Below are 14,653 nucleotides of genomic sequence, written 5' to 3' on the forward strand. Positions count from 1 at the left end.
CAGCGTGCTGGCGGGTGTCGGGAGCGCAGCCGGGCCTAGGGCAGGGCCACGCTGGTTTTTCTGCCGGTGTTTCAATGGCTCCCAGGGCAACCGGCCCGCGACCGCAGCTCCCTGAGCGGATCACAAGTAGCCGATGTGCTTGAAGCGCATCTGTCGTGCCGGAGACTACTCTGCGTAATGGTGGGATTCCAGCTGCTTCCTGCCCCATTTAACAGAAGAAATGAAAACTGCTTTTTGTTAGGCTTTTCAAAGACTGTGTGTGCAGTGTTGAGATACTTGGTAACTTTTTTTTTTTTTTTTTTTTTTTTTTTTTTTGACATTACTTCTCTCAATACCGTGTGTGATTTTGAGAGTTGTTCTTTAAACCACATGCAGTTATAATCTCTTAAAACTTACCAAATTTTATTAAGGGTAGCCAATGTTCTGCAATTGTTCTGTCATGCGTTTCTTCAGGCAAAGCTATGTGCCACTTCTCACAGTGTCCACGTTCCCAATATGTTGAAGTATTTTCTAGTAATTTAGCTCAGTTTTATTTTTGATCTCTTGAGCTATTCAGTTTGTAGTAATAGCAGTTGCCAGTTTTTGAATCCGGATATCTGTTGTAGAAAGGATTGTTGATACTTCTAGGAAACAACCCATATGATTAGATGAAATTCTGTGTGAGTGTCTTCAGATTAGAGTGTCAGTTTTATATCAGACTCCCTGAGATTTGTTGTGAGGCCTGGCTAAATTGGCAGAACCATAGAGTGGATCCTTTGTAAGATAATGCAGGAATAACAGCTGTCTCAGTTTCCAATTACCTGAGGTTGAATTGTCCCTAGTCTTTAACAATGAGCGTTGTGTATTTATACGTAATGTGACTAATAATCCAGAACCGAGTGATTAAGGAGGAAGAACCGAATAATTAAACATGAAGAAATTAGTTTAATACTTGTGACAATCTTAATCTTCTTGAAGATTGTTGTTTTAAACACTATAGAAGCACAAGAAGAAAAGAAAAAAAAAAAACCAACACTTGAAACCCAGCCAAGTGCAAGCTTTAACTGTTTGTTGGTTGTGGGTTTTTTTTATCAGTATTGTAAGTGAAGTCTGTGGTCAAGAAGTTATTTTCAAAAAGACTTACTTCTTTAATGAGCAGGGCCAGATAACAAAGTTGCAAACTGGAATACCTTTTGGTGTTGATTTCTGACAAGGCTAGACATGATCTCTTAGGAGCTTTTGGTGTTGTGGTCTAAATCTCATGTGTCAGAATAAGAAATTACATAAATTCTGTATCTTCAGAGTATCTCTTCTTGTATAGGCTGTCAGACTGTGCCTGCTCATTGTTTGGATTGTTAGGCTTCCACGTATTTGTTTTCAGGCAAAAAAGAAATTCAGTGAAGACAGTAGCAGGCAATTTTCTCCCAGGTTTTAAGGCTAATCATTATAGTTTTGCTGAGGCTTTGGGGTGAAATACTGTAGACGATTAAACCAGATCTCAAGGATGTGAGAAAGGAGAACTCTTTTTGTGAAAAGTGTCAACTTCTGTACTTTTTCTTCTAACTGATTGTCCCTTTTTTTTTTCTCCTCTCTTCCCTTTTTTTTTTCCCTCTCCCCCCTCCCTTTTTTTTTTTTTCTTTCTTTTTTTTTTTCTCAGTCTCCTCTTCCTTCTAATCTTGGGATTATTATCCCAATAAACTTGCACCGATTTTGAAATATCTATACAATCTGTTACCCCCTACCCCCAACAATTGCTGCATTTAATGGATCGTCTAAATGGAGATGTGTCATCTGTTGGTTGTTCTGCCCTCTCATGTTTACACATCCTGACATTGTTCTTCAGGCGAGGTGAGGAGATTGAGATACATTCTAAATTTAAGAATGCAAAAAGTTTTCACTCCTTGTTACTGCTCCTTTGAAACAGTAAAGAAGCTTGTTTCTTGTAATCTTTGAAATCTATGATCTGTGATAGATGATCAGATTGAGGATTGCTACTTTGATCCCCTTTAGAATGGTTGAAGATTATGACTGTATTAATTGGCATTGAGCCATAGCTCAGTGCTGTATAGTAACACTTGGGAGATAGTAGTGTCTAGCAAAGAGCAAAAACCTTTGAATTTCTGTGATAGTTCTATTGTGTTTTGTAATTTGTATGTACTTTTTTTTTTTTTTTTTTTTTTTTTTTTTTTTTTTTTTTTTTTTTTTTTTTTTTTTTTTTTTTTTTTTTTTTTTCCCCTAAGGAGAATGTACCATATTACATTGATTTCATAATCTGAAAGAAGAATAGCATTTGGAATAATGGCAACAGGAGACCTGAAAGGAAGTTTAAGAAAAATAGAACAAGGTCTTCGCTTGTTAAATTATCCAAGAGATGTGGATTTTACAGTGTAAGTGGTAATGCAAATAAATTGATGCTAATACACCGTGACAAGATGATGTATATGTAAGATATGTATAAATATTAGCATTGCTCCCTGTGATGAGTAAGCAGAGCATATGTGTCTGGGTGGGGTTTGATACAAGTGAACTGGAATATAAAAGGATGCAGTTTTGCTCTTCTGAGAAATTCTTAGAGTAATTCTGAAGTGTGTGATTTCTTACTCTTCCTTCTTTTGCTGTTTTTCTTTGATTAATCTCACACCTTTATAATTTCTTTGTAAGTGCTAGCAAAACTTTGTTCACAAAATTTCATACTGTAAGGAATAAACAAAAAGGGGTTGAATGCTGAGATGGAAATGCTGGGGAGCTTTAGACCTGACAATGTTAAAATAATATTAGGGTCACAAACATGTTGTTTTAAGCGTTTTACAGATAATGGTAAAGACTCCTGAGTGAGATGTGCCTGGAAAAAAAACCTTAAAAAAACCCAACCAAAAACAACCTTGAAACTTGGGTATAACATGCCAGCTATGTTAAAACGCCTTTCAAGTTAGATGTTTGTGTTCATGTAATGAGAGACTTTTATTGTCTTCTGTGTAAAACCTTTTATTTCTCAATAGGTTAGTAAAAGGTGATCCAGCTGCATTTTTACCTATCATCAGCTATTCTTTCACATCCTTTTCAACGTACATAGCAGAACTTCTGGTAAAGTGTGATGTGGAACTCACAGCAAAGAATGACTTGCGTTTTATTGAAGCTATTTATAAGGTATCTGTCTTCATGTTCTTTGTAAAAGAGACAGTTTTGAGTATGGTCTCATAAAACTAAACATCTGTACGAGTTTTACTAGAAAGTGAAATTTTTTGGCAGAGAACGTGAATTGTAATTCTGTTAGGATTTAAGATGAGAAGTAAGTTACTGTATGGCAAGTCTTTGTTTAGATTTTTATGAAAAAAAGGCTGGATATTGTCAGCCAAATTTCAATTTTGAGACAACTATAGAACCAGTAATATTATTGTGTTTTATGTTAGTTGTGAAGAATGGTGAAATATTTACTACACAATAAGTTTTATAGAAGTGACCTTAGGAAGGAATCATAACCAGCAAAAAATCACAGCAAACTTCAGTAATTGTAATGAAAACACAATTAACAAATACAGCTTTTTAAAAACACCATGAAAACTTAATACAGAAAGTCCACTTTGTAACAGTTTAGAAATTGGAGTAAAACTCTTACCTAAAGGAAAATAATTTTTTACTATCCTTAGAAGTATATGTAAGCACATTTTTATAAAAAATGGCTTGATATAATAACAAATACTAGCTTATTTAGACTGGTTTTCCATCTGAGGAGGACAGAGACCTCTTTATAGAGAGGCTCTGTGGGAGCCTTACTCAGCCATCTGATACATTCGCTGAGATTAATTCAACTTTGTATTATGTGTTCACTTTAGGAAGTTTTTGTCTTTTTTTTTTTTTAGTATTAATGTCTATAATAATTTATTTAATGAATCTTAAGAATGAGAGTTATACTTTACAAAAGTGATGTGAATGATATCTTTCAGGAAGAAGTATGTTGAAAGTCTAGTTAAAAGAAACAACTAAGAATATATATAACCAAAGGTGAAAAGGTTTAACTGCTGAAATGCAGAATGAAAGAAAGGAGTGTAGAAAAATAAGAACCTGAGCATACCATTTCTACAGTAAATTATGTGGTGATTTTGAAAGTGAAGTAAACTCTTGCTTTGTTCCAGCTTCTTCGAGATCAATTTCAATATAAACCAATTTTAACAAAACAGCAGTTTCTTCAGTCTGGCTTTGCAGAAAGAAAAATGCAGATTGTTTGTGACATTATCAACTGTGTGGTGAAAAAACATAAGGAATTAAGTAACTCGGATAAGGTACTGATTAAATGATAACTTTATTATGAATTTCTTTTGACATGCTTGATACTGCAGGTAGAAGTTGAAGACCAGTTTAATTGAAGGTGCAGCATCACTGATAGTCAAAATAGTGTGAAAATTAGTATGAAGTATTAGTTGTAAAAATCTTGACAAAAGACAAGAAGCTGCCAATGCTTTGTAGTATAAAACTAAAAATACTAGAATGATGATAAATCCAGTACTTGGTATCTTTAGAGTATGTGATATGTTTTCTTTTATACTTCTCCACATAGTGAATGTTTGTGTAATTTGGTAGACATTGCAGGTAGATTTAAAAACAAAGCAAAACTGTTTGGTGAGAAGTTTAGGTAACATTTAATTTAAATGTGACACTTGTATTTATGTTTCAATGGTAGACATCTCAAATATGTTTTTTTTATTAATCATATTTGTTGTACATTGGTAAGGCATTTTTTGTATGAGTATGCTGTGTGTCACAGTTTACTTGAATAAAATGATTTTTCAGTCTTATATTTTGCAGTATTTTGTTTGAGCTTATAGCAGTCTTCAGGACTTATGTATATTTCATTTGCCACTCTGGGGGCATTGCTACATTTTTTAAATTTATTTTTCTTTCAACTCTGGTGCAAATTGTCTTTCCTCTTTATGACCAGCTTTGATGCAGCCTTGCATCATTGTTAATGGTATTAATATGTGATTCACTTCTAGATCTATTTTCTCCATAAATTTGGATCATGCTTGATTTTTTTCTTATTTTTTTGTAGGCATTATAGTACTGCAGAGGTTTAAATTTGTTGTGTGCCATGTAATATTCCCTCCTGTTAATGATTACAGAAAATGGGCTGTGTCATCCTATCTCCTGTGTTGTTCTCCCCTGGAAAATATTCCTTTGTTAGAAGCGTAATATTATTTCCTCTTCACTTTGAAGGTTAAATCCCAAAAGAGGAAAAAACTCAGATCTTTTAAATGTGAAGTGTGGTCAAATTATGATCATGTCCTTGCTGATCCTTGTGGCAGTGCTCTGAATTCCAAACAGGTACAAAAATAGTTTTTATGCTGTATGTCTATGAGTTAATCTAGTTTATATGATAAGTGTATAATAATTTATGGAATATGTGCTTTCAGTCAGGTTTTAATGCTTGATCAGACCAAGTTTCCTCCCTCCCTCAAAGTGCAGTTGACTGAAATAATAGCTGATCTTACTGAGTCGTTGATCTCAAAGTCTTGGTGGTAATGATCTAGTACTGTTGTTTGCAATTTGAACTGTATCAAATGGAGAAACAGCAATGAAAATGAAGATGCAATTGGAAGAAGAATATACATCCTGTTTGGGGATGGAAGTGTATGTGAACTAACACTGCAATATTTTGAATGTAGCTTTAAAAACACTTCTTGCTCTTTTGTCTGAATCTGTTCAGCAAAAGTTTTTTAGTGTAATGTTCCTCTTGGCTTTGGTTTTACAAGAGTAACACTTGAAGTTACTTGTTTTGCTACTCTTGGCCTGTGGATGACACAGCTTTTGTAGTATTTTCTGTTATGAGGGTGCAAAGTAAAATGATACAAAACTTTTAGAACTGTGCCCGTTAAATGTAAGTGATTTCTATTTAGAAGGAAAATACTGTTTTAGCATAGAAAAATTTCAAAAGGAATATACTTGGAATGACTTCTCTGGGACTTCTGGTTGTTAAATGGTAGAACTGAATGGAGATACATGTGAGTGTATTCAGAATCTCTATAAGAGGAGAGTTTCAGCTTCAGTAGAACATTGAGGAATCTGTAAGTGTTAAGATACTGCACAAAACGAGTAATTGTGAATTACTAGTAATAATTTACTTTGCTCTGTAGCAGGTAGTGATAATAAGATACAATCCACCTGGAAAGGCAAATTTTGTTCCCTTCAAGGAAAGCATTCAAAGGAAATGAAATGTATAGATAGTAGGGCTATTTTACTGACAGGTGTCAAGGAGAGGAGAGAGTTCTAAGCTTCCTAGTTAAACTTTTTTCTGAATCGTTTGAGTGGTGGTTTTGATGTTGGAACTGCTTATACATATATTAATACATGCAATGAGATTCATACCTCCCATTCCACGCTTTCAAGTCTCTTAAAATAAGAGAGGACATTAATGTCTTCGTTACTCTTTATGAAAGGGAAGTTGTATCAGTTACTTAACTGATGAATTGCAATGTTCTTGTAATGAATAACACCAGTGATTTTATTTGTTTGTTTATTTATTTATTTATTTCCTTCAACATGCTTGAAAGAACCCTCAAGTAGGACAGCATTTGGGAAATGAAGTTAGTCATGAAATTAGCGATGACCCTCATTCACTATCCCTTCCAGCACAGGGAGGTATTGAAGAAGAACCTGATGTTGTAGAAGTTGAATGTGAAAAAGTAAGAATTTTAATTTTACGATGCTGTCTGCATGTATTCTTAACTTTTCTTGTGGGGTTTGCTAAAGGAATAAAGGTCTTAGAAAGAGCTGGATGCTCCTTAAGTATAACTAGTAGATATAAATATATTTAAAGGGTTGAAAAATGTAAGTTAAATTTTACTGTGCTTTCAAGAGCCAGTTCTGCCAACAGTTTTTTTAAAAGCTGAGTTCCATGATTAGGCATATTATGCAATTCTGAAAGAAAAATAATTCTCTAATGTAGCAAAGTGTGATGCTGAACTTGAGGAAGATTCCACTTAACTGATTTGAATTATATCTGTTTTGAAATTGGAGGACGTGTTCTTATCCATATTTCAGATCATAGAAGATAATTCTCAGATTGAGTTCTTAAAGAGTCAACTTGCTGATTGCCAGGAAAAGCTTCAGAAGCTCGATTGGATGGAAGAAAAACTCCATGTTTTAGAAGAGAAATTGAAAGGAAAGGTGATCATAGATGAGAAGGACTGGAGTAACTTGTTAGGTCGAGTTTTGCTTCTTGAAACAGAACTGTTGTTGCAGTCCAAAAAGGTACATTAACTTTTGTTTTTCAGCTCTAGCAAAAATTGCCAAGAGGCAGTGTTGTCAGCCTGTTTGTGTTCTTGCTTTCAAATGCATGCTTTTCACTATTTTTAAAGGCATGATCACTCAAATTAATAAGGATTTGCTTTCTCAAACACTTGTTTTTTTAACAGAGTTTCAGGTCAGTAACGGCTCAAGTGGTTTGCCATTTGAAATTAATTCTTTATGGATATTGTAATTTAATTATCAGTGGACAGAAGTCCAAATAACACCACCAATGACAATGTTTTCTGTTGCTAACAGTCTCAAGGGGCCTTCTGCTGAACAGCCATAGACAGTTTGTCTCTGGTTTCAAGTGTATTCTGTTCAAGAGATGCTGCATTTATGACAGTAGCAGCACGGGATAGCTTGTGTGATAGGCTGAATCTTTTGTTTTTGTAAATTGAATTTATTATGACTTCAATTATGTGTTTATTGCAGTTCAAAGATTTGGAATAGTATTTGGAAAATACTTAACATTAATACAATTAGCTTACTGGAAGTTTTTGAGAGTATTTCTGTGCAGCATGTTACTGAAAGAAGTCATCTGCAGAAACAAGTTTGAGTTTAGTTCGTATGTGGCATTCTTGCTTGTCTTTTTTCAAAGCAAAATAATCTGTTTTTTTATATTTTAAAACCTTCAAAACCCTAACTTTTTTGCAATAAGCATTTAAAAACTGCCAAGAAATAGTCCTTTGGGCCAGAGAGTTGCTGTTTCTTTGTTTCAAGAAATTCCATCCAAGCTGTGCTTCACAGATACAGAAGCAATTCAGAATTACTCCTTTTTCTTATTGCATTTTTCAGGGAACTTTTGACATCTAGCCAACGTAGCAGGAAAACTCTTGAGATCTGTCTTGCACTGCTGCCAAAGTAGCAGCAGCTGTGTTTTTAGTTCTGGGAAAGTGTATAGGTACCAAATCCATTTCAATGAAAGCAACTGAAAGCTCTCTCTTTCCTCCCCCCAATGTTTTTTTCTTTTTGGTTATACATTAATTGCAGGTTTTCTCAGCTTCTTCCCACACGGTATGTACTATTTCTCCCTTTTACTTATTTAGATATAATATTTCCCCTGTTAACTGATATAGTTGCTTGAGTATATAAAGTGATACACCGTATCACAGGCTGAGATTTCAAATTATAACAATAACTCATTGGTTATTGGTTACTCAGAGCTACATTTCTGAGTATCCACTAGAAGTAGAAGGTGCTACTATATACACTATGTTTGGACCTGGTGTTGACCTATCTATGAATAGCAATATTGATATTAAAAAACCCTCATGAAATGGCTTAGTTTTTTAATGCAATGTACGTATGGAAATTTTTTATTTTTTTAGTCCTGTAAAAACATTTCTGCAGTGCCAACATATCTGGATGGTTTTAGCAAATGCATATTCTAGTGCTTAAATATAGTTTTGTTCTGTCAGAAAAGAAATTAAACAGGATATATGGCTAAAATGCAGTAAACTTTTATTTCAGGGGGACTTATCTACAGAGTTCAGCAATATAAGTCAAGAAAGTACTTCCAGTAGGATTCCAGTTTCTCCTGGTGAGTATTAATGATTTCTATTTTTTTTCTTAACATCATATGCTGAACGCTTGATGACCTTGAGTAAAAGACTTAAGTAGATAATTGCACCTTAGTGACCTCTGAATGTAAATGCATGCTGCAAATTAGAAATTAACCTGCTAGTCATTTAATGTTTTCCATTTGTTCTTTAAAAGCTTTATTTACTGAAACAGTTTTAAAGCATTAAAAAAATATAAAGCATAGCAATTAATAGTTACAAACTACTAAAACTTTCAAATATGTCTCAAACACTCAAAGATGTTATAGCTAACGTTGTGAAAAAAAATGCTAGCTACACTTTAAAGCAGTTACCATAATGCTTTAAAAATATGCTATTTGTAATAAAAAAAGAAATTTTTTTAGCTGTCACAAATTTATTATAATTAAAATAGTGTCACATTTCTGTTGTTTTTTACTTTTATAATGGGGCTTAGGACAAATCAGGGCTTCTTCATTCATAATTTGTGTTGTTTTTCAAATCACTGTTGAGCATTCTTTATTGTTTCATTCCTTTTGGAGCAGTTAGTAGTTATCCAACTAGCATTTTTGCTAAACTTTCCAATTTTGAAGAGCAAGACAATAGCTTTTACTTCCATTTCTGACTTAATTTTTGTAGCATACATGAAGTAAATGAAACAGCCTCATGTGGAAAAGAAATTAAAAACATTTCCCAGGCCATAAATAATTATTCTCTCTTCTCACTTCCTCAGTGGTAGCTCTTTAGCCCTCACCTTGCATTATTCTCTTTCTTAATTTGGCCTGTTTCCTCTATGGCAGCTGTTATTCCTACCACCAGTAGTAAGGAAGATTTCCCATTCTCACTTACTAGGCATTTTTGCCCATTGTTGGACTATTGCATTGAAATTAAAAGGGAATCTCAGTAAAGAGTTTCCATGAAGGTTAGGAAGGCAGTTTTTTGGTTATGTCAAAGTTTGTTTTAATTGTCTCAGAAATGGGACCTTCTTTTTACACACTTTAGAAAGCTTGCAACCTGTTCAATTCCTTTCCTAAGTTTACTGGTATGTTACTGCTTCAGGACTTCATAGTCAGCAAGCTGGTTGATGGTCTTTAAAAGAGAATGTTCAAATTTTCAGATTTCTAGAATTCTTCTGAATATGTTATTTCTCTTTTTCTAAAATATGATTCAAGAAATTTTAGGCGTACAAGCTATGTGACCAGTCTAAACTCTGAGATGTACAGTACTTGGAATGCTTTGATGCTCTCTTTGGTTGTAGTGCTCTTCAGGAATCACAGCTGTACATCAGAAACATTTTTTTTTATTCTAATGGCTTTAAAATAATTTAATATGATTTTAGATACAAAATAGCGTAGCTAAGCGTGTTCTGAAGTTATGATTCATGGATGGTGGCCTTACTAAAAATAAGGATGTGGGATGTGTTGCTTTTTGTTTATGTTTCTGCTGCTTCCAAGACAGGTTACATACAAATTAAAGACATGTTTGAACAGGTAGTTTACAATAAAAATAATGTAAACTATTTGAAATAACTTCGGAATGTTTGACCCATTGTTGTAAGTTGTAATTAGACTTTCTTAAGTGTTGGTTTCACTGTAATCAGAATAAAGGAAGCATTTCTAGTAATCTCATTTGAGTTTCTCTTGCATGTTATACATAGTAGTATATTGCACTTCGTTTTAAGGAGATGAGAAATGTATTTTGAACACTCACCAGTAGCTTTTCTTTTTTCCCACTCTAAACAATGCATTCTGTTCTGTTATTACATGTTGTAAATCAAGCTATTTGATAGCTGACCTTGCAATAAGAGAGCAAAAAGGCAAAGGTGACACAAAAATGAGTATTTCTCTGTAGATACAGAGAGGAAGGAGGAGATGCCACAGAGTCTTCATCAGTCGTCTGGATATAGTTCACTATTATCCACAGACCCTTCTCCCAAAGCCATCAACATTAATTCTCATGGTCTGACAGATATTTCAAAGGTAAGTAAAACTGGCAAATGCTTAGTTGATTTCCTTTCTGAGGTCAAGAGAACAAGTAAGCATTAGTTTTAGTTGTATATACTGCTAGTGAAAAAACAAGGTAAAATCACATCTCGTTCTGCCTCATAAAAATCCTTTTGATATATAAACAGTGGTTAAAGTCACATTTTCTCTATGGTTTTTTCAGGTTGAAAGTCCATCTGAAAAATGTTAGCTTTGAAGAGGTCAATAACTTTGTTGCTTTTAAATTGCAGGAGACAACAAGACAAAGAATGGAAAGAATAAGTAAAATGTAAGAAATGGGAAAGGGCGGAGGGAGTTGTACTGGACTAGGGTGTATACAGAGCATACATATGTGTTCCAAACCTCAAAGGTCTCTACGTCAGGTGTGGCATTTCCTTATGACTCCACTGGATAATAAATCCACTTACAGTTCTGTGTTTGTGGGATGAGTCACTGTTTTGATTTCTAAAAAGCAGTAGAAAGCATTCTGAATAGTATTAACTAGAGACTGAAGAGTGTTTAGATTCTGGTTGACAAGGAATAGGAATATTATTTATCCTCTGATAGGGATTCCCTGGTACTTGCAACTTTTCTTCTTGAAAAATATCTAAACTCTTAGCTCTGTTTTTTAATGTTTAAGGAAAGGTAAAGCCAACTGAAGGCTAAGCATTGTGGGAACTGTAATAAATTGTGTTTAATTACAGATGTAAGTCCTGAGATCTGTACTTTTTTTTTTTTTTTTGTAAGAAATATTTTTATTACACTTGAAGTGAAATACATTGCTGTATGATGTTTTTTTAGCAAGAGATTTCTATTCTATAAATGCCTGGCCTGGAAAAAAGCTGTATCCTTTTTATTGTGTGGGATACTTCTTTATGTATGCTTAATATTTATTGGTATGTGGTAGGCATTTAAAATACAAACCAATTGCAAAGGAAAAGGATGTATGAGAAGAAACAAAGTTTAATGATGCTTGTTAGCATTTGGCATTTATTAGAAAGTTACAGACAAATCAGTTATTTATTATCATATTGTAATAAGAGTATATGTGTAAGCAAAATTTAATTTCAGAATTAAAGAAACCTCAGAATTGTTGAAAGCCTCAAGCAAGGACCTCTGAGAAGACCTAAAAGCACAGATCTTCAGACCTGGTCTCTGTAGACTTACGGACATCAGAACTAATATGTATGTTTGGACAGCATTAAATTTTTAATATATCAAATTTGTAATGGTCACCAATGCTTTTATTCCATTGAATAAATATTTTCTAATGCATCTGTGTACTGATTTCCTTCTGCCTGGCTCCTATTTTTTGGTTTTAGAAAATGTTCAAATAGCTTCCCCCCACTTCTGTAAAGTGAAGCAGTGTATTTTTGTGTTGACATTTGTTAGCAGTGTGCTAAGTAATATGTTTTTTTAAAGTGCAGGTTTGAGGACTGTGGTTTACATCCTGTTGGAAACATTCCAGCTGGGACTTGCATATTGCACCCAAGAGGCTTTCTTACATACCATCTTAACATCTGTACTGTCGAATAAGTCTTAATGAAAATTTAAATACACGATTTTAAATATGTACCTTTTTGATGGTTTTTTTTAATATAAATTTTCATGCTGAGCTTGAGAGCACCAACACATTATGGCTTCCATTAACACTGACAAAGGGAGGGTCAGTTTGATCCTAAACACCGAAATGTGCAAGTAAGTCCTCAGACTTTGATGGCAAGAGATGTGTTGAGTGTTTTAGTGCTCTTACCCAACACATTTTAAGACCAGCAGCACAGATGGAGACCATCCAGTATACAAAGATACGCAACAGTTTTATGATTTGGAGCCATACTAAAATTTCTCTTTAGAGAAGTAAGTAGATGTAAGACTTCCATAAACATTTATATAATCAAGCCAAAGATGTGTGAGCTTGGATAAGATTTACTTATTTCTCAATCTTTGTAAAATGGTAGCCTATCGTATCAAGGTTTCCTTGTACTATAATACTTAAAAAGATTTTTGATGTTCAACACCACAAAAACAGTGGATTGTTTTTGGCAGAGTTTGGAAATAAAGGTGAAAGCAGCTGTTTGCTGTTATGCTGTAAAAAGTGGTTTACATGTTTTAAGAATACTTATGATTTTTGTTCTGTAACCATATGGAATATAAATTGCCTTTATTTTACATACAAATGGAAGAACATACAGTGATCCATTATGTTATATAAACTTCAGTTGAGGGTTTTTTTGACTTTACAATAGAACTCCAGTCGTTTAAAAAAAAATAAATTTAAAGCTAGGTGATGTTAACTTGTTTTGTACCTTAATTGAAAATAGACCTTGCAAATTGCCGTTCATTATCCTAATGATGAAATGAGGTTTTCTTCTAAATATTAGACCAATTCAACAAAATTAATTACATTTTCAAAAATAGATCTACAGCACCATCTTGTGGAAATCTTTAGACAAAGTAATTACTGACGTGGGGAAAAAGGTGCTTTACTATATTTAATAGTTACTTAGTTATTACTCTAAACCGGTAGTAATCAAATATTTTTAAATATTACCTTTCTTTACATTTTCATTTTTTGCCTTGGAATTGAAGAGGTCTTATGTTAAGTAAGATAATTTTTTGTATGATGTTTTAGTATTTGTGGCAGGAACCAGAACAATGAATCTATTGTTTGCCCATGTTCTGGCAAAGTTGAGAAATGTTAGTCAATATGGATTATTTAAGTCACAGGGATTTATCTTTGAATTAATTTGATTTATCCAGCAAGTGTTAGAAGAAGGTCTTTCTGTAAGTGTACAATTTAATATCTCTATTTTTAGTATTGCAAAATTGAAAAGCCAGAGTTGTTCAGCTATTTGCTCTTCCAGAAGCTTAAAAGCAGTACTCTTTTCTGCACAATGAGGTTCAGCCTTTGTAATGAAAGGCTTTGCTTCACCTGTTTTAATGTTAGGGCAGTAGATCTTGTTTTCTCAAGGTCTTTCATTTTTGCTCTATTTTTTAAGGAAAATTTGGTTTTGGAAGATAGTAGTATCTTCTGAAAAATATTCATTGTGTATTCAAACTCTTTTTACATAGTTAAGTTATAAGGTATTTTATGTTTAAAATTCAGTTGTCATTTGAACCACTTAGTACTAGTAACGGTACATACCACAGTAAAACTTCACCAAAGCAAGGCAGTGCTGGGAAATCCATGTCATGACTTAAAATAGCAACAGTTTTTGAATAATTACTGGTACAGTGCAGCTTTGAGCTGTACATGTATGTAGTACATGGAATAATCCATAATTGCATTGAAGTAGTATGCTAAAACAAATGTTTACAAAAATACCTTTTTTAAAGCAAGATTCTAAATCTGTTAACATTTATGTGATTTCCATGAAGATTTTCTTGTACTTTGCCTTATATAATGTCAGTATGCAGTTTAATTAATTTACTGCAATGAAAACCTTCTCTAGAAAACAGAATCCTCTCACACTAAATCTGTACGATTGAGACGCAGCCTGATAACCTCTTTTATTTATACTTTCAGTTTGTGTATACAATGCTACATGTTATGGAATTCCAGTGCTTGGAGTCATATATACTAAGAAAGCTGTGGCAGTTATGGCACTAGAATATATGATTTATGTTGATACTTTTGGTGTTTAAGATCTGATACTTAAATTGTATTGCAGATCACTCAAATTTGATTGTACCTAAGTATGTGGCAGGCTGAATTCAGTTATATCCTGGCATGCCTAACATGAAATTGGTTTGCATCATCAGAAGTGTGTTTAAAGCCTTAATTATGAAGTGTGTCTTATTTCCTTATAAGTATATATATATTTTTTTTTTAATTCTTGAAGTTCTTTTATGTGTTTAAGGAAAGATTGG

General features: G+C 33.5%; 1 protein-coding gene across 1 annotated transcript; it reads left to right on the plus strand.

The window, feature by feature from the left end:
- The first annotated feature begins 2,277 nt into the window (after positions 1 to 2,277).
- Positions 2,278 to 12,038, plus strand: CEP44 (centrosomal protein 44kDa). Its single transcript, XM_009995949.1, is given in 11 exon segments — positions 2,278 to 2,366; positions 2,979 to 3,126; positions 4,113 to 4,259; positions 5,191 to 5,295; positions 6,510 to 6,656; positions 7,015 to 7,224; positions 8,734 to 8,803; positions 10,653 to 10,780; positions 11,035 to 11,072; positions 11,855 to 11,891; positions 11,893 to 12,038. Coding segments are annotated over 11 exon segments (1,140 nt in total). The 3' UTR covers positions 11,914 to 12,038.
- Positions 12,039 to 14,653: the final 2,615 nt, after the last annotated feature.

This window comes from Chaetura pelagica, unplaced genomic scaffold, assembly GCF_000747805.2.
Source record: "Chaetura pelagica isolate M959 unplaced genomic scaffold, ChaPel_1.0 scaffold142, whole genome shotgun sequence".
Lineage (NCBI taxonomy): Eukaryota > Metazoa > Chordata > Aves > Apodiformes > Apodidae > Chaetura > Chaetura pelagica.